Below are 17,572 nucleotides of genomic sequence, written 5' to 3' on the forward strand. Positions count from 1 at the left end.
CTCTCCCTCGAACTCATCCTAATTCAGGCTGCAAGGAGGGTCAGGGGAGGGAGCCTCAGCCTGGCCTGAGCCACCTGTCACCAATTGCTGCATTCCCTTCCACATTAAGTGCTTCAGAGACAACTTCCTGAGGGGTCATGTCAGGAGACAGCTTTCTGTGTGTGGGTCTGAGAAGGCACTCAGCTTTATTTACAAATCCCTGCAGGTTGCAGAGGCAGCCAGAATGTTCCCAGCAGGCTCCCCTACCTCAGAAACCTTCCTTGATGTCTCCTTGGCCTCTAGGCCCTCTGAGCACCTTAGCTGGACATTCGATGCCACGAGGCAGTGGGAGTAGGGTCTCTGTACATCTCCCCTCCCCAAGGATTCAGCCACCATGTGGTTGTTTGGGCCTTTGCCTTCAGATCAGTGTTGCTTCTATTAAGCCCCGGTACTAGAAAATGGTAGAAGAGGAAGCTGTGCGCTGTTATATGCAGCAGGTGGAAGGCTGGTTGCCATGTCAACTGCAAGCCACCCCTTGCCATGACCATCTAGGGCCCTGAAATCTCCCACCACAGCTGGATATAGAAAGAACAGCGAGAGGCCCCCTTGGGTTCTTAAATATTGCCTCAATTCCCAAGGACAGTCCCAAGGCCCCAGCTTTCTCCTCTGCACCCGCTGGTCTCAGCCCTCTGCTGACATGCCCTGCAGCCTTCAGCCCGGAGTCCTGGGCTCCATGACAGGCCTCCCAGCAGTCTCGGCTCCAGCACACCAGGGACACTAGAAGTGGACCTTGGTGCCTTGAGCTTGGTATCTGCTGGGCTGGGGTTCCTCCTCCTCTGGGGTCACTTCTGCTCACTCCTCTCAGCCAGACCCTTGCCAGGCTTGGGGCAGATCCCTTACCATCAGGGCTGTGACCTGGCTGAGTCTGAGAACCTCCTGCTGCTCTTACTTCCCCCAGTGACCCCTCTCCCCTCTCATGGCTGGTCTGGGTGTGGCCTCCCCCCAACCCATCCAGGTCAGCCATCCTCTTCCAGAGAGGGAGCCTCACATTCCATTACTCCTTCATGGCCACTGCTGTTCCTTGCAGAAGGGGTGGGACAGAGGCATGTCTGGGTGGGAGAGCAGTGTGAGGACACTCTGCATCTGCAGAGGGACAGAGGCCCCTGACCAACCTTGCCGAGGAGGGCAAGGCCACATGGATGGGTGCAAGGAGCAGTGTCTGGGCTGGGGGACAGGACACCTGGTGCAGTCTTGTCCTTGCCCCCAATGAGCCATGAGAACTTGGCCATGGGCCTTAGCTTCCCCCCTGAGCAGGAGTGGATGTTCTGCCGCCTCTGTGGTCTACATCTGAGCTTGGAGTCCAAGATGTGTGGACCCTGGCCAGGGCTTGAGCCTGAAGGCCTGCCAGCCCCAGCTGCCACCTCCAGGAAGCACTTCTCATTTCTCCCCTTTCTTCTTCTTGGCCTCATTCTTCTCATCCTCCTCTACCTTGATGGCCACTGTGTCCACGCTGTCCTTCTTCTTCTTCTTCTTCTTATCCTCTGTGAGGTAAGGGAAAGAGGCCATGTGGTAGGGATGAGACAACGCCCTAGGGCCCAGGGGTCTCAGGAGAGGATGGCACCAGAGCCTCCTACACCCTGTCCTTCTAAACCTCTTCTACCTGGAGAGTAGGCTCTTTATTTTACCTGCCTCACTCTGACCAGTCTCTGTGCTCTAGTCTCCCAGGGCAGAGCCAGGACCCCTCCCTAACTTGCTGTGGATGGAGGGAAGGAAAGGGGCAACTCTGGCCAATGGAGACTGAGGAACTGGCTGGTTCAGCAGGGTCTGATGGCAGCTAGGGCTGAACCCCAGGCTCACTCACCTCCGGGGATTTCTGTAAGCTCGTTGAGGGGTGGCACAGTCTCCAGCTTGTCTGTGTACATCTTGGCAGCCTTCCGCTGCAGGTACCGGGCTTCTATCTCCTTCCGGGTCCGTGGCACACGACAGTTGAAGACACAGCACAGGGTGATAACTATAGGAAGGACAGAGCAGCCTTGGCTGGGGCCTGGGCCTTGGACAGTCAGGAATGACACCTGAGCTTCACCCTTGCTTCCATCCACCTCTGTGTCTCAGCCAAGAGACTGGCAGGTGGCGCAGCACCCAAGATGTCTTTCCTGGGTAGGGCTGGCTTCAGCAGTTGCACAGGGCACCATGCTTAGAATGGCCTGTTTTTGATTTAACGCTCTGCTGTTGCTAACTTACAATTCTTAATTTTTGAGCAAGGAGCCTCGTATTTTCATTTTGCACTGAAAAATTATGTAGCCAGTCCTGTTCCTGGTGGTCTTTCTGACTAGAGTTTCTGACTGGAGAGAGAGTCCCCTGAGGGCAGGGAATGGAGCTGCCTCTTGCTCAAGCTACAGCTTCCTAGAGCCCCCCTGTGCTTTGAACCCAGGCCTCTGGGCTACCAGCACATCCTAGTTTTTCTCCTGGGCTCCTTGGAGCAGGGCCAGAGCTGCCTCACACACCAAAGTATGTGGCTGCGTTCTCCTCAGCCTCCTTGAGGACAAGCCTGGCCTCCACCTGGCTGGGCAGAGAGCTGGTGAGAGGGCACAGACCCTGCTCTGGGCGTTCACCTTGGAGGGAGTTATTCCGGGATCGGTTTTCTGACCAAAGACAGCTGTGCCCACGCCAGCTGGGCCAGGGCATGGAGCTGGCCTCTACTGATGGGCAGGGCAGGGCAGGGCTGCCAGGGCCCGGCTGGATTGAGTTTATTTTTCTAAGGCCCCCACAGTCTGACCACCTTGGCCCCAGCCCCAGGGGAGGGGATGGAGCTGGTTCCTAATATAAATCAGATGACCAGACATAACTTCCTGGCAGGCTCCCGGGGGCAGGAGGGCCCAGGCAGAGCAAGCCAGAACTATTTTGGGGAGGATGGCTCAGACCTATGTAGCTTGGGCTGGAGCACCCTCTGGGGTCATCTTGTGCAACTCTCTGCCTCAAGGCATGACAGTGCCCCTTCAGCCAAATATTGTGCCCCATTGGGTCTCCCTCAGACTCATAGAATGGAAGAAAGAAAAAATGAATGAATGAGTGAATGAATGGATGGAATGGTCTTGGAGCCTTAGCTGCTGAGAACAGGACTGGATTCCTGAATACATGGATGGGGGTGCGAACAGCATGCAGGCATGCTCTGGGGGTCTGCCCAGGCCCAGTAGTAGATCTGAGAGCATACCATTGTCTGGGGTAGATGTGAGCAGAGGGCAGGCCCTTCTTACCTAAAGAGCTGGGTTCTGGTCTTCTCCAGACCCCGTGTGCATTCCTCAGGCCTGAGGTCAGTTCCCCACCCTGACCCTGCTTACTGGGCTCCCTCTCCCAGCCACCTCACCAGGTACCTCCTAGGGCCCACGCCCCCTCAGGCTCTTCTCGCAGGTGAGGCGGGGCTTCAAACTTCAAGGGGAGCTCAGCAGGCAACTGCTGGCAGCCAGAGCATGGCTGGCACTCCAGCCTGTCCCTCCCAGCCTGGCCTGGTTGCTTCTCCTCAAAGAAGTGGAGAGACAAAGTGCTTTGGAACGAGTTTTGGGGCCCAGGCAGAGGCTTGAGATGTGAGGCACCCCCTCCAGCACCTCTCTCCAAGAGTCTCTGGAGGATGTCCACAAACAGCCCCACGACCTAGGGCCCAGCTGATGGGCAGCAAGAAAGGTCTGTTTCTTCCCCAGGAGATGGGGCCTGGGTCACCCCCACTCCCTAGAGCCATGCAGTGGGCAATAATGAGTGCTGACCTACTGCTGGGGGAACTTTGAGACTGTGTCTTTTTCTTTCTAGGAGAGGGGGTTGCGGCAGGGATTGTCTGTGTGGTTGACATCCAAGTGTCTCTGGGTCCAACACTGTAACTTTCTTGTATGGCTCCAGGCACCTCCACCATCTGGGGTGGGCAGAGCCTGAGAGGTCACTGTGTGTCTTGAGGCCTACAGTGCTCTCATCTCCACTCCCTGGGGTGCCCCAGAGCTTCTCCCTGGGCCTGCACCCTAGTTCCTGGGTCCCTGCAGGGCACTTGCCTCCCTTAGCTCTGTCTCTTGGTGCCAGGGGTGCCCCTCTCAGGACACCTGGGCTGAGCAGCAGCCACACCTGTCTGTCTGAGGGGCCACCACTGAGAGGCCTGACGTTCTTGGCCTTGGCTGTGAACAAAATTCAGCCTCTTGCTCAGATCCCTGCCCCCACCCCAGCTACAGAGAAATGGCAGCAAGTGGGAGGAGGGAAGCTCTTTTCTTGCAGGGAGGGTGCTTCGGAGCCAGGAGAAGCATATGCAGATCAGATGTCCATGCCTGCCTCAGAGCCCCCTCCCCCACATCTGGATGGGCCCTCTGTGACTTGCCCTGTCTTCCTGGGGGCCTCATCTTAGAACAGCTCCAGCAGGAACTTGGATGCAGCTGCTGCCTCCCACCCAGGAAGCACTCACCAAATGTCCTGTACGGGTCATCTGAGACCCTCCAGCCTCTGCTCACACCCTTGCCTCCCGGGATTGCCTTTGCAGCCTTCTCCTGGCAAACGCCACCAATCCTCCCAGGTGCAGCTCAGAGGAGCCCTACTTTATGAAGCCTTTGTGGGGGAATGGCCTGTCTCCTGCCTCAACACGCCCCCCAACACACACACTCCTTGTGCCCTGTTGGGCCCCCCACCTCAGACCCCACTCTATGCCACTGCAGCCTCCTCCACCCCTTCCCTGCCTGCAGACTTCCACTCCAGGAGGAGGGCCGAGGGGAGCAGGTCAAGTCCGCTTCTGCGGTGACTTTGCACCAGCTGCTCCCAGTCCCCAGGAGAGGAACAGGTCTCCTGCGTTTAATTGAGGTGGGTGTGAGTCATCCCCGGGAAATGGTATCTGACAAGGTAGTGTTCCAAGCCCAGGAGCCGTATCTGCCAGGCGTCTGGAGAGCCTCTGGACCGAACTGTGGCCCCAGGTGGCCTTGCTAGGGCCCCTGGGTGTGGGCCCTTTAAGCCGACCAGACTGCAGGAAAAGCATCAGGAGGCCAGCGATAGGGAAAAATGACACGTCCTCCTAGTTTCAGTGGAGTCCCCTGTAATTACCATAATTGCTGTGTGGCTGCCTCCCTGGTCCAGCAGAATACTTCGGGTCACTACTGGCTCATCAGCCTTCCATGGGGACTTTGTGTGAACCGGGGGAGGTGCCAGAACCCACAGCGGGCCTCCTGCAGGCGCCTGGCCTGCTCGCACTGCCCGGAATCGCTGCCGGGAGCCCCGGGGGGTGGTGAGGGGCGGGGCTGGGGTAGTGCACTCCGCGGCGGTGCGGTGGGAGGGCGGGGAGCAGCTAGCTACTCACTGATGGACAGCACGAAGAGCGAGAAGATGCCCACCACGTGCCACAGGCGCATGTCCCAGAACACCACGGTCTCCTTGGTCAGCGGGGGCGGCTTGGGCTTGGGCGGGGCCGTACTGGGCTGCGGGGCGGGAGAGAGCGGAGTGAGCAAGGCAGGGACCAGCAGGCTGGGACTACCCAGGTTCCAGCAAGGGCTCAGCCCAAGCATTTCAAGGGCCATAGACACTGACACCTAACACCCTAGATCTTGGGACTTCCAGATTTAAACCAAGAGAACTGAGCACGGGGCCAGAACCACAGAGCCAGGGACTTGGAGAGCGAGTGTGGTTGATGCTTGGGGAAACCATAGCTCGGAAGGGCAAACGTGGATTGTATGTCCCAGGGAGGTTCAAGGCCCCTTCCAGCAGGCTTTGGGTCTCCTCTGCTGCAGTCCTGGGCCCCGCACAGACAGATGGGGGTCTCAGGACCAAGGCCAGAGACAAGGCAAGGCCTGTGCTGTGCTGGAAACCTGCTTTGCCCTCAGGTCTCCTCGGTGTAGGGTGGGGGGATGTGGAGTTGGGAGTCAGGGCCATGAAGCTCTGCCCCCTGGTCAAGACCCCCACCAGGTGACCTCAACAGTCGCCCATCCTCCTGGGAGTCGCTCTCCTCTGACCCGAAGGCTGGGCCAAAGTCCTCACACAGGGCTAAAAAAGTAAATAAATTGTCCTCAGTGCGGCAGCGACATCTGGAGGCAAAAAGATGTAAGTGTAGCCTGAGCTAAGCACAGCTATTCACTTTCCCAGAGGGACATGACCCTACTACCATGGGGTCAGAGGGAATATGGCCCTACCCTAGACGTCTGACATAGCATGACCTTGCCCTGAGGGGCAGAGGGGACATGGCCCTTCCCTGGGGGGACTGAGGGGACACAGCCCTACTTTAAGGGTCTGAGGTGACAAGACCCTGCCCAGAGAGTCTTGCGAGTCTGAGGGAACATGGCCCTCCCTAGGGATCTGAGGGGACACAGTCATGCTCTGCGGTCTGGGGGGGGATTTGAGGGAGGACATGACCCTACTCTGGGGGTCTAAGGGGACATGGTTAAGCCTAGGGGTCTGAGGGTACATAGCCCTGCCCTGGGTCTGAAGGGACATGGCCCTGCCCTGGGGTTAGAGGACATGACCTGCCCTAGGGTTTTGAGTGGACACAGCCCAGTTTCAGAATTTGAGGGGACAGGCTCTGCTCTGAGGTCAGAGGGGACATGACTTTGCACTGGGAGTCTGATGGGATACAGGCTTATCCCACGAGTGGATAGACGCATGGCCCTGCCTTAGGGGTCCAAGGAGACACAGCCTTGCCAGGGGTCTGGGTGCACTTATAGGGGGACATGACCCTACCCTGGGTCTGAAGGGACACAGCCTTGTCCAGGGGTCTGAGGGGACACAGTCCTGCCCAGGGTCTGAGTGTACTTATAGGGGGACATGACCCTGCCCTGGCTCTGCAGGGACATAGTCCTGCTCGGGAGTCTGAGGGGGCACAGTACTGCCCTGGGGTCTGAGTGTACCTACGGGGGATGTGACCTTGTCCCATGGTCTGAGGGGACAAAGCCCTGCATGGGGGTCTGAGGGAACACAGTCCTCCCCAGCATCTGAGTATACTTACAGGGGGACATGACCTGCCCTGGGGTCTGAGAGGACACAGCTCCACCATGGTGATCTGAAGAGACATAGCCCTATCCTGGGGGTTGGAGGGGAACACAGTTCTACCCAGGGGATATGAGAGGACACAGCTTGTCATGGATTGAATTATGTCCCCCCAAGATGTGTGGATCAATTTGGCTAGACCCATGATTCCCGGTATTGGGTAGTTGTCCTTCATTTTGTGATTGTAATTTTATGTTAAAGAGGATAAGGGTGGGGCTGTAACACCTTTACTAAGGTCACATCCCTGATCAAATGTAAGGAAGCTTCCCTGGGGTGTAGCCTGCACCACCTTTTATCTTACAAGAGATAAAAGGTAAGGGAAGCTAGCAGAAAGGGGGGATCTCAGACCACCAAGAAAGCAGTGCTGGGAGCGGAGTGCATCCTTTAGACCCAGGGTCCCTGCGAGGAGAAACTCCTAGTCCAGGGGAAAATTGATGAGAAGGCTGACAGAGAAAGCCTTCCCCTGGAGCTGATGCCCTAAATTTGGCCTTTTAGCCTACTTTACTGTGAGGAAAGAAACTTCTCTTCGTTAAAGCCGTATTTATGTTATAGCAGCACTAGGTGACTGAGATATAGCCCTACTCCAAGGTCTGAGTGAACATGGCCCTGCTTTGAGGATCTGAGGAGACATAGCCCTTCCCCAGGGTCTCTGTGGATATGGCCCTGTCCTGGGGGGTTTAAGCAAGACCTGTCCCTGACCTGTGGAGCTGTGAGATATATGATCCTATCTGGTCACCAAGTTTGGCTGGGAGGTGTGGATGGGGATCAGTGCTCAGAAGGTGAGGACCCTGACGCATCTGTGCAATATGTTGTCCACTGAAGATTAAACAAATAAATATAGACATGAGAAGTTCCTTCTGGATCTCCGGGAAAGATAGGCAACCCACAGTTCAACCATCTACCATTCATTCCCCTGGTCTGTAAACTTTGCACTGGGCACCTACCATGAGCCAGGTACTTCCTCATCTAATAAACACCACCCTTTGGCATGGGTTGTCAACGCTCGGAGAGGAGGAGAGACCTGTCCCAGGTAACCCAGAAGATCTGTGTGCCTGGGATTTGTACATCATTCCCTGGCTCTTTCTCCTCACCAGGTGAACTAGGTGGAAGGCTTTGTTTCTCTGGGCCTTATTTTCTCCATCTGTAACTTGAGTGGGGTAGTCCCCAAGGTCTCTGGGGAGGTTTCTCTACCCAACCTGAGTGGTAACATTGATACGAAAATATCCCCCATCAGCTTCATCTCAGAGGACTCGTGTGGGGTCAGACACATGCGTGGGGTAGGGGAACAAGAGTGTGGGATTAGGCACATGTGGTTGAGGCATCCATGTAGGAGGCTGGACACACATTTGTGCATTCCAGGTACATGTGCGTGGTGTCAGGCACATGTGCGCAGGTTGGGGCACACGTGAGGGGTTGAGCACATGCTGTGGCATCTGGGCCAGGGCCTGGGGAGTGGGGTTCCCTGATTCTAAGGCCCGGTGGGTTGGCTTGGCTGGGTTGTATGACTGGAAGACACCAAGGGTGAGTAAGTTCTCAGATTCTGAGCCTAGGTGGCTGAGAGTTCACTTCCAGCATGTTCTTATCCTAGCCTTGCTCTGGTGGAGCTGAGCCTAAACTCTCATCCCTGAAAAGGGTCTTAGGTATAGGGTAATGGGAACAGCTGTGCTGACAAGAGAACAGCTGGGCACCTCCTTGTGATGGGCACTGCTGGGGGTCTGACTCCAGAAGCTTGGAGGCCCCACCTCCATCAGAGGCTCACAGCCTGATGAGAGGGTGATGTCTGCAGGGCTGGCGTGGGAGGTGCCATGGGCCCCAGCTCTGCCCCTCTCTCTGGTGCTCCTCAGGATCTCCAGGGTTTGGTCCGGCCTTGCTCAGGCTGTAGGCAGACGGTGGACAGATGGACTCCAAATTTAATTCCCCCGATGAGCTGGTGGGGAAGACATGCTTTTGGGGATGCAGGAGAGTCCTTGGCTCAGAACTCACTTGACCCTCACCCTCAGCCTTCTGCCAGCTCTCAGTCCAGCTCAGTTTCTGTACCCAAGGTCTCAGGGCAGCCCGAGAGGGGACCAAGTAAAATCCTTAGAGTTCAAGCCAGCCAGGCTCCCCTTACAGGGACACTGGAGCTGACACCTGACTTCAGCGCAGCCTCCTGGTCAGTATCAGCAACAGGCTAGCATCAGGGTGTAGGGCTCTGTCCCCAGGCCCTTCTCAGACCCTTCAGTCAGAGCTGTGTCCCCTCAGACCTCCCAAGGTACAGTTCTGTCCTCCCTACCCCCTCCTGTCTCCTGTGTACCTCCCTCGTAGGCTTACCTGGGCACTTCTCCCTACCTTTCCACACTGCCTCTTTATCATGGTCTGCACTGCCTGCCCCTTTTTCTCTGGCCCTCCATGCCCGCACTCCATCCCCTACTCTTCCTGGCCCTGGCTCTCACCTTATGCTCCAGAATTCTGGGTCTGTTCTCCTACCTCCCTGTTTAGCTCCCCTTCCAGGGTCAGCAGAAGCAGAGTGCAGAGGGGGCCAGGGATGCTGCAGATAGCTCCCCCGTTCCCCAGTCCTTCCTTACCCTAGCCAGGTTCCTGACCAGCCACCCCCAGCCACCCTCCTCATCACTTCCTGGCCCATCTCTGCAGCTCTTCCCAGCTCTCCCAAATACGTGCCCTCTTCCAGTCTACTCTCAGAAAGCTTCACTAGCTCCTATTATCACCAAGACCAGGTCAGCTCCCCAGTCCTGGGTTGGCCCCGGCTACCCCTTGCCTCCTGGGCCGGGTGCTCCCCATGGAATTGAGCCCAACACATGGCTGCCTGGTAAAGGGCGTCCTCATCCCCTGCTCCCCACCTTTTTGCTTGGAATGCCCTCATCTCCTTCCCAAGGCTATGTCTCCCCCATTAGACAGGGGTCCCTGGAGGCTCTCCAGAGCCAAAGGCTGGGCTTCTTCCACTAGTCCTTCAGACCAGAGTCCCTGTCCCCCCATCAGACCAAGGACTGGAGGATAGACGCTGAGCCTTTCTCATCAGACTAAGGTTCCTGTAATAAGGGGTGTGGCCCCTACATCTGGCCAGGGACCCTAAGATCAGTGGCTGAGTTTCCTGGGAGCGCTTGGGGCAGGGCTGTGTCCTCCACTAGGCAAAAGGCAGCCGGCGGTCAGAACGAGGCCTCCCCTATCCCCTCACCCCCGCCTGGATGGTGACAGCCGCCCAGACCCTTCCGCGCCCCCAGCCTCACCTCCACCAGCTGCCCGGCGACCCCCGTGAGGCAGACCCCCAGGGCGGCGCCGCCCAGAGCCCAGAGGGGCCCAGCGCCCCGCGGCTGCCCCGCCATCTTCGCGCTCATCTTGCCGGCTCAGCGGCAGGTCGCGGGAGCCAGTGATGGACTGCTGGGGCGGGCTGGGCCCGGTGACGCCCCCTAGGCAACCGGCCGCGGGCAGCGGGAGGGCATCATTTATTCATCGTCGGTGTCTGGTTCCCGTGCGGGTGGCGGGGCCTGGGGGAGCGCGCACTGGGCCTGCCCCCTCCCCCGGACTCCAGAGGTGCTCCCTTCCCCCCCAGACACCTCCGCACCCTCACCCGCCGACTACGGTGGACACTGGGGTGGAAGGATAGGGAGGGCAGACTGGGCTCAGGGTTCTTGAACAACAGGTGCCCCCTTCCTTCACTGGACCTCAGTTTCTCCATCTGGGACAAGGGGCGGGGCTGGAATCTGCTGATCTAGGAGGCCCTTCCTTTCTGACGTTCTGAATTTTAAGAACCTGCTGGACACAGGTTGGGGAGGAGGGGAAGGCAGGCAGGTTGCCATGGTGACAGGCGCTCAGGGATGTCCTGGGCTTTCTGGGCTGGCTTCCTGCCCAGAGGAGGCTCTGGTTGCCCTGGACACCAGAGCTGGGAGGTGGGGGAAGGCGGGCAGGGGATGGTATATTCAGAGCTTCCAGCTTTGGGTGCTATAGAAGGTTCCTGAAAGAGCCGGCATCTTCTCCCTTTGGGATAGGACAAGCTCCAGAGGAAGGGACTAGAGGACCATTTTCTGAGCCTGGCTGACCCTTGACCTCCACCCCCAGCCTGAGCCCTGATCCTGACCCTAGTCTAAGTTATGACCCCTACCTCAGATTGACCCGAGCTCACACTGCACTCTGATCCTGACCTCAGAGTGAGACTTGACAACTCAGGGGTGCAGAGAGTGTATGAGGAGCCTTTTGCCTTTCCTCTTACCCTGTAGATCCAGAGCCTTGCGGGGCTCCAGCCTGGAGTGGAGGTGCCACACTTGGGTAAGGACTAAGGCAGGCTGCAGTGTGGAGCGGGGGCCAGCTCAGACATCTGCAGGCCTCAGGGCCAAGAAAGGACAGACCAGGCAGGAAAACAGGAAGAAGAGTGGAGGGCCTGGGAGGCTCCTCTGATCCATCCTCCCTTTTGCCTCCTTTCCTTCCTTCCTCCCTCCTTCCTTCCCTACCCCCTCCCTCTCTCCCTGTCCCTTCCCTGCTTCCTGCACCCCCCCTTCCTCCCTCCCTCCCTCCCTCCCTGCCTTCCTTCCTTCCACTGTTATTTATCTCCTGCCTGCTGCGCGTTGGGCGGGGTAGCCCAGGTGTCAGACCCTGCAGTTAGCTCCACTCCCCACTCCATAGCTAAAGACACCAGTGGAGAACTTTGCAGGCCGTGGTGGCCTAGCTCCCTCTGGCAAGGCCTCCCTGGGCACCAGCAAAGGACGAGGGACCCATTGGAGGAGACTGGGCTGGGCCGCAGGCACCTTGCTCCCCATCAATGGGTGGCAAAGTCTGGGGAGTGGGTGGAATGGACCACCCCGTCCTCCCCAAACTTGCCCTGGCCAGGCAACCAGGAACTTCATTAAAGCCCAAGTCACTCTCAGCCGTCTTCACCCCGCACTTCCTCATGCCATTGATCACGGGCCAGGCTAGAGAAAGCCACACTGGCCAGCCAGCCCCTTGGGACATGGGGTCACGGAGGCTGTGGATGGACTGGGGCTGGGTTAGATGAGCCTGACTGTGGCCTTGAGCAAACCATTATTCCTCTCTGCCTCAGTTTCCTCAATTATGGAATGGGAAGGGCAATGCTGCCATCACGGCGTGGCTGTGAGGATTATATGAAATAATGAATACGCGTGTGCTCAGTAAATACTGGCTCTCGCTATTAGAGCAGCAGGCCTCTGCCACTTACAGGGCGTCCAGCCTGGGACGGGAAGGAGGAGTATTATTGTTTCCTGTAAAGTTCATTGTCTTTCCATCCATTAAGAAGTAGGGCACTCTCAATGAAGAAATCTGAAAGGGAGAAAATTACATGTGTCCCCTGAGAGAGCCACTGCTCCACGTGGGTTCCACTTCCCTGCGCTGCTGTGGACGGAAGCCGAGATCTCACCACGGACAATTATCGTCCACCTTTTGTAGCACTGGGTTTTTGGGCTGGGTTTGTACCCAGAGCTTCTTGCCCACCACAAACACCCTAGAAGCCCCCACCCCGCTGTCAGTTACTGTCACACAGGCTTCAAAGTCAAGCTTACTCAGCTTTAAAGTGACTGGTGCTCCCCAAATCTTAGTGCAGTTTTAAGTGCTAATAACCCCAGAAGTTACAAAGAAACATCATTTGAAAGCTTCGTTTTTTAAATTTTCTTTTTTGCCCTCTGTAGATGGCAAAAGTTGACAAAAAAATGAGAAAGCGGGTATGAAAAATTCAGAATACTAAGTAGGTGTAAAGAAAATTTAAATATTTAAACTTTCAAATCATGTTTCTTATAGATTTGTAGCTTTATACTTCTGAAGCTACTAAAGCTTAAAATTGCCGTAAGACTTTTGGGACCCTGTTCCTAATGACAGCTGTGAGCTTACAGGCGGGGTGCTTAACCTCCCCAAGCTTCCATCCTCATCTGTAAAACGAATGTAACTAGAGTATATAGGTAGTCCCTGGGTGGTGTAAACTGTTGAAGGCTTGACTATCAACTGGAAGGCTGGTCCTTCGAACCCACCGAGAGGTACCTCAGAAGAATAGTCTGGCGATCTGCTTCTGTAAGGTCACAGCCTTGAAAAACCTATGGAGCAGTTCTACTCTGTATGCCTGAGGTTGCCATGAGTCAGAAAGGATCGACTCAACAGCAAATGGTTTGGTGTTTTGTTTTGTTGTTAACAGTATATGGCTCCTGCGTATCGCAAGCCTTCAGTAAGTGCTTGTCATTATGATTATTACTGTGATTGTTGTTAAAGGCTGTAATATCTCACTGTATAAAAACCCAGACGACACTGGTGGCTCAGTAGCAGAGATCTCGCTTTCCACGCAGGAGACCCAGGTTCCATTCCCGGCCAGTGTACCTCCCGCAAAGTCACTACCCAGTGGAAGCTTGTGTGTTGCTACGATGCTGAACAGGTTTCAGTGGAACTTTCAGATGGACTAGGAGGAAAGGCCTGGTGATCTACTTTGGAAAATCAGCCAGCGAAAACCCTACGGATCACGATGGTCTGATCCGAAACCATCACGGAGGGCTGGGTAGCATTTTGTGCCCGAGGTCGCCATGAATCAGGGGCTGACTCGATGGCAGCTAACAACAACTTAAAATGCCAGCAACACCTTGCTCAGTCAACGTCCTGCATTTCGGTTGCCTCCAATTTTCCAGCATTACACACCACACTGAGGCATCCTGAAAGCCAAAGACTCTTCCATTTTGGGAAAAGTCTCCTGGTGTGGCTCACTCTTCTGTTGCTCATGAGGAATTGAGGCCCAGCAAAGGGTGTGCCCTGCCTAAGTTCGCACGGCAACTGGGCCTCAAACTCAGTTTTCTGTCCCCAGTCCAGGGCTCTGCTGACTGCTGGGTACTGTTTCTGCTTCTTATGAGGCCTCCACAGCCCCCTGCATCCTTCTGCCCTAGCTGGGCCCACCAGGTTTGGGGAGGGGGAGATCTGGGCCACCATAGCTCCCCAGTCTGACTCCCCTGGAAGACAGTGTCCCCTCCACACATGATGGCGTGAATGCTGACCTACAGAAACATGCCTGTCCCCCATGTACTATTTTTAAGTACTGCATGTTTGGAAACCCTGGTGATGTAGTGGTTAAGAGCTAAGTCTGCTAACCCAAAGGTTGGCAGTTCGAATCTACCAGGGGCTTCTGGAAACCCTATGGGGGCAGTTCTGCTCTGTCCCTTAGGGTCACTATGAGTCAGAACGAACTCGACGGCAGTGTGTTTGGTTTTTTTGGTTTGCTTATTTCCATAGGGATCAGTGCAGCCTCTAGAGCCCCTGGGTTGGAAGCCATGGGTGAGGCAGTGGGAGGCGGACAGCTCTCTCCTGGAACCAGAAACCCCAGGTACAGCTCTGGTGAAGCCAGGGGTAGGGAGCAGGGACCCCCTCCGCAGTGACAGAGCCAAGATCTGGGGTACCATGGACTCCACCTGGAGTGGAGGTGGGGGCTGGGCGGCCTGGGCCTGAGACTCAGTGGCTGGGGCCTGCTGGGAGCTGGCTGTTCTGACCTTGTTGGCCCTGGGCCCGGCCAAGAATAGCTCTGGAGCTGGGCCTGGCCTGGGTCAGACCCTGTGTGTGCAGGAGTATGTGCTTGTGTGCACGGGCTTTCATATACATGGGAGTGCATGTACATTTCTACACACGGCTCTGTGTGTATCTCGGTGTCTGCAAATCACAGGCACCATGGACATACACGTGTGTGCTCTTTGGAGCAATGTGTAAGTCTGATTCCATGTGAATGTGCAATAGAGTTGTACAACACGGAAGCCTTGCCCGTGGGTTTGGGTTCAATAGACAGGCCGTGGGCTCAAGTGTGGGTGCATGTCACATTCCCGTGACTGCGGAGTTGCATGTGTGTTTGGGGGGCATGAGAAGGGTGCGAGTGGGTGTGTACACATTTATGGCTGAATTAGGTGGGGGCCCTTGGCTGGGGTGTAGTGGGTCAAGGGCGGATGGACCCAGTGGGGACACTGCCAGGGGACCCAAGGCACCAGCTGGCCCCAAGCCAAGGACATGCTGGAAAAGAGGCTGGACAGTTCTTGCCCCATCTGGCAAATGATAAAACTGGGGCTTGGCAATGCCTGTGATGTCGCCCAGTGATGAACAGTGGGTAGGGTAAGACTGGCCCCCAGCCCAGACCTCAGCCAGCTTTCCAATTCCCCTACATAGTTGTCACCAAGCAGGAAGCCTGGGCTCTGGAGAGGAAGCTGAGGGAGCCCTCCCTTCCTGCCTGAGCCCAGGCAGCACTGCCTTCCCTCAGCTCCACATACAGATGAGGGAACTGAGACCTCTCAGGGATGGGCTGGTCCAGAGATGCCCAAGAAGACAAGATCAGATCCTTCCTGCTTAGTGCCCTGCCCTGCCCACCCCTGTTTGTCCCCATACTCTTGGCCATACTCCAGCCTTTGGCCCTCTCTCCCAAGCCCAGACAGCCCCTTCCACCTCTGTCCCCACCCACATCATGTCCCAGGGGCCCCACAGACCTGTCAAGACCCTGTTCATCCTTGAAGGAGTCTCTTGAACCCACCAAGACTTCTCCCCCCCACCCCTCTAGAGCCCCCACATAACCCCTATGAAGAAGGCACAGCCTAGGCCCTTTCACCAGCAGGGACACCAAGGCTCAGAGAGGCTGCAAGCTGCCTATGGTCACACAGCAAAAGGAAGGCAGCACAAGTTTCCACACCAGGCCCCTTTCCAGCATGCTCTGCTGCCTCCCACTGCCCCTCAGTCACACAGGATCCCTCCGGGGAAGAACTTGGAGGCCTATTTAGAACATGGAGCCTCAGTTCCATGCCACCTGCTGTGGTGGTGGCTCTGCCTGGCTGTGCTGGTTCTGGAGGTTCAGGGAGAACCAAGAGCCCACAGCCCAGGGGTGGGAGCAGACAGTCACACAGGCCATCAGAGGTGTGAAGAGGAAAACCAAACCCAAACCAAACCCACTGCTGTTGAGCTGATTCCAGCTTGTAGCAACCCTACAGGACAGAGTAGAACTGCCCCCATGGGGTTTCTGAGGCTGCAGTCTTTACAGAAGCAGTCTGTCTGCCATGTCTTTGCCCCATGGAGTGCCTGGTGGGTTTGAACTGCTGACCTTTTGGTTAGCAGCCAAGCGCTTTAACCACTGCATCACCGAGGCTCCATGAACAGGGAAGGGGGAGCCTAAGGCCCAGATCCTGGGGTCCTGGGGTGGAGGGGGAGGGAAGATCCCCACAGAGGGCCTAGCTCCTGCAGAAGGGTGGGCAAGGTGAGCCTGCAAAGCAGGCAGGGAAGGCAGAACAAGCCTCAGGAACAGTAGGCAAAGGCAGGGAGTGTGGTGTGTGGAAAGCCATTCCACGTGAGGGGTTGGCCGTCAGGCCAGAGGGCGGGAGGCAGGCAGGGGCCCATGGAACAGGGCCTTTCAGCGGTGGGAGCCCCTCAGGCTGCTGGGGTGAGGGAAAGAGACTGAGGCTGTAACAGGGGCTGCCAGAGCTAGGGCAGATGCCAGGTTTGGTCACTCTGTGGATGGAGAAAGGGGGAGGAGGCCTCTCCAGGGTGAGGAGAAATATGGAATAAGAAGGTAAGGTCACCCCAGACCTGTGGATCACCCAGGGGAGGGGTCCAGCGGTGAAAATCCTCCAACCCTGGGGATGGGTGTGGAGGGCAGCCCAGGGGGAAGTGGAGGGGGCCTGAGATTGGCAAGCCCTAGGACCCCGGTTACCTCCGCTGGCGATCTTTCTTCAGGTTGGCGGGATGGGGGTGCCTCGAACTTCAGCAGGGGGCTGGTGGGACCTTTCTGCATTTCCACTGCCCCCTCTGGACCTGGGCCTCTTTGCCTCGGTGTTCTCAGCCTTGAAAGGGGCAGAGGCGACCAGCGACGCTGGTCAGTTCCTAGATTCTGCCTGCCACGGGAAGCAATGGGGGACTGGACTGTCTGTCAGAGGGGGACTGGGGCGGGCGGCAGACAGCGGGCTTCTTTGTTATAGGCTTGAGCCATGGTCCCTCCCCCTCCCGTGAGCTCCGAAGTAGTCTTCCGCCACCCTTTCCAAGGTCACAGGCCCTGGCGCAGAAAACCACCAGCTTCACTGTCCACTGGGCCATGTTGAGACTCAAGAGTGGGGTGGGGGGAGTCTCCCCAAGGTCAGTGGGGAGTGGCGGCCGGTTTACCCCCTAGCTATGAGCTTCACTAATCCACCCATTGCTCCTCTTGAGCCGGCCCCTGTGGCTCAGTGCGGCTCGGGCAGGTCACAGGGCTGCACCCCAGACCCGCAGAGAATCAGAGTCGGTGACCCAGGGGGACGCAAGGAGAGGGGTGCCGCTGGGACAAGGAAACGAGCCCGCCTTCGAGAAAAGCCCTCTCCTCGGAACACTTGTAGGGAAAGCAAGGCGGCACAGGCGCCCAGGGAGCCTGGGTGCGTGTGTTGTGTGGAGGAGCCAGAGGGTCAAGCCCCCAAACTTCCCCTGTTCGCCCTCCACCCTCTGGGTCCCAGAAGTCTTGAGACGCTGGAGGAAGCCAGAGGGACACCTCAGGCCGGACCTCGGGCGCCGGGGCGGACTGGCTCCGCGTCCCGCCTCCAGCGAGGCGTGCCCCTTGGCCCCCCGCCACCCCCAGCACAGCGGAGGCGGGGCGGCCGGGTGGGGGCGGGGCCGGCGCCGGGCGCAGGGAGAGGGTGGGGGCGGC

General features: G+C 57.2%; 1 protein-coding gene across 1 annotated transcript; it reads right to left on the reverse strand.

Annotated features, from left to right (window-relative positions):
• Positions 1–195: 195 nt before the first annotated feature.
• On the reverse strand, positions 196–10,289 carry TMIE (transmembrane inner ear). The gene is made up of 4 exons (XM_003409692.3): positions 10,194–10,289; positions 5,294–5,411; positions 1,841–1,990; positions 196–1,520 (listed from the first exon to the last, which is right to left on the reverse strand). Exons 1-4 carry the CDS (start codon positions 10,287–10,289, stop codon positions 1,417–1,419), a joined length of 468 nt encoding a protein of 155 aa, XP_003409740.1. The 3' UTR covers positions 196–1,416.
• Between the last annotated feature and the right edge of the window lie 7,283 nt (positions 10,290–17,572).

Source organism: Loxodonta africana, chromosome 22 (assembly GCF_030014295.1).
Source record: "Loxodonta africana isolate mLoxAfr1 chromosome 22, mLoxAfr1.hap2, whole genome shotgun sequence".
NCBI lineage: Eukaryota > Metazoa > Chordata > Mammalia > Proboscidea > Elephantidae > Loxodonta > Loxodonta africana.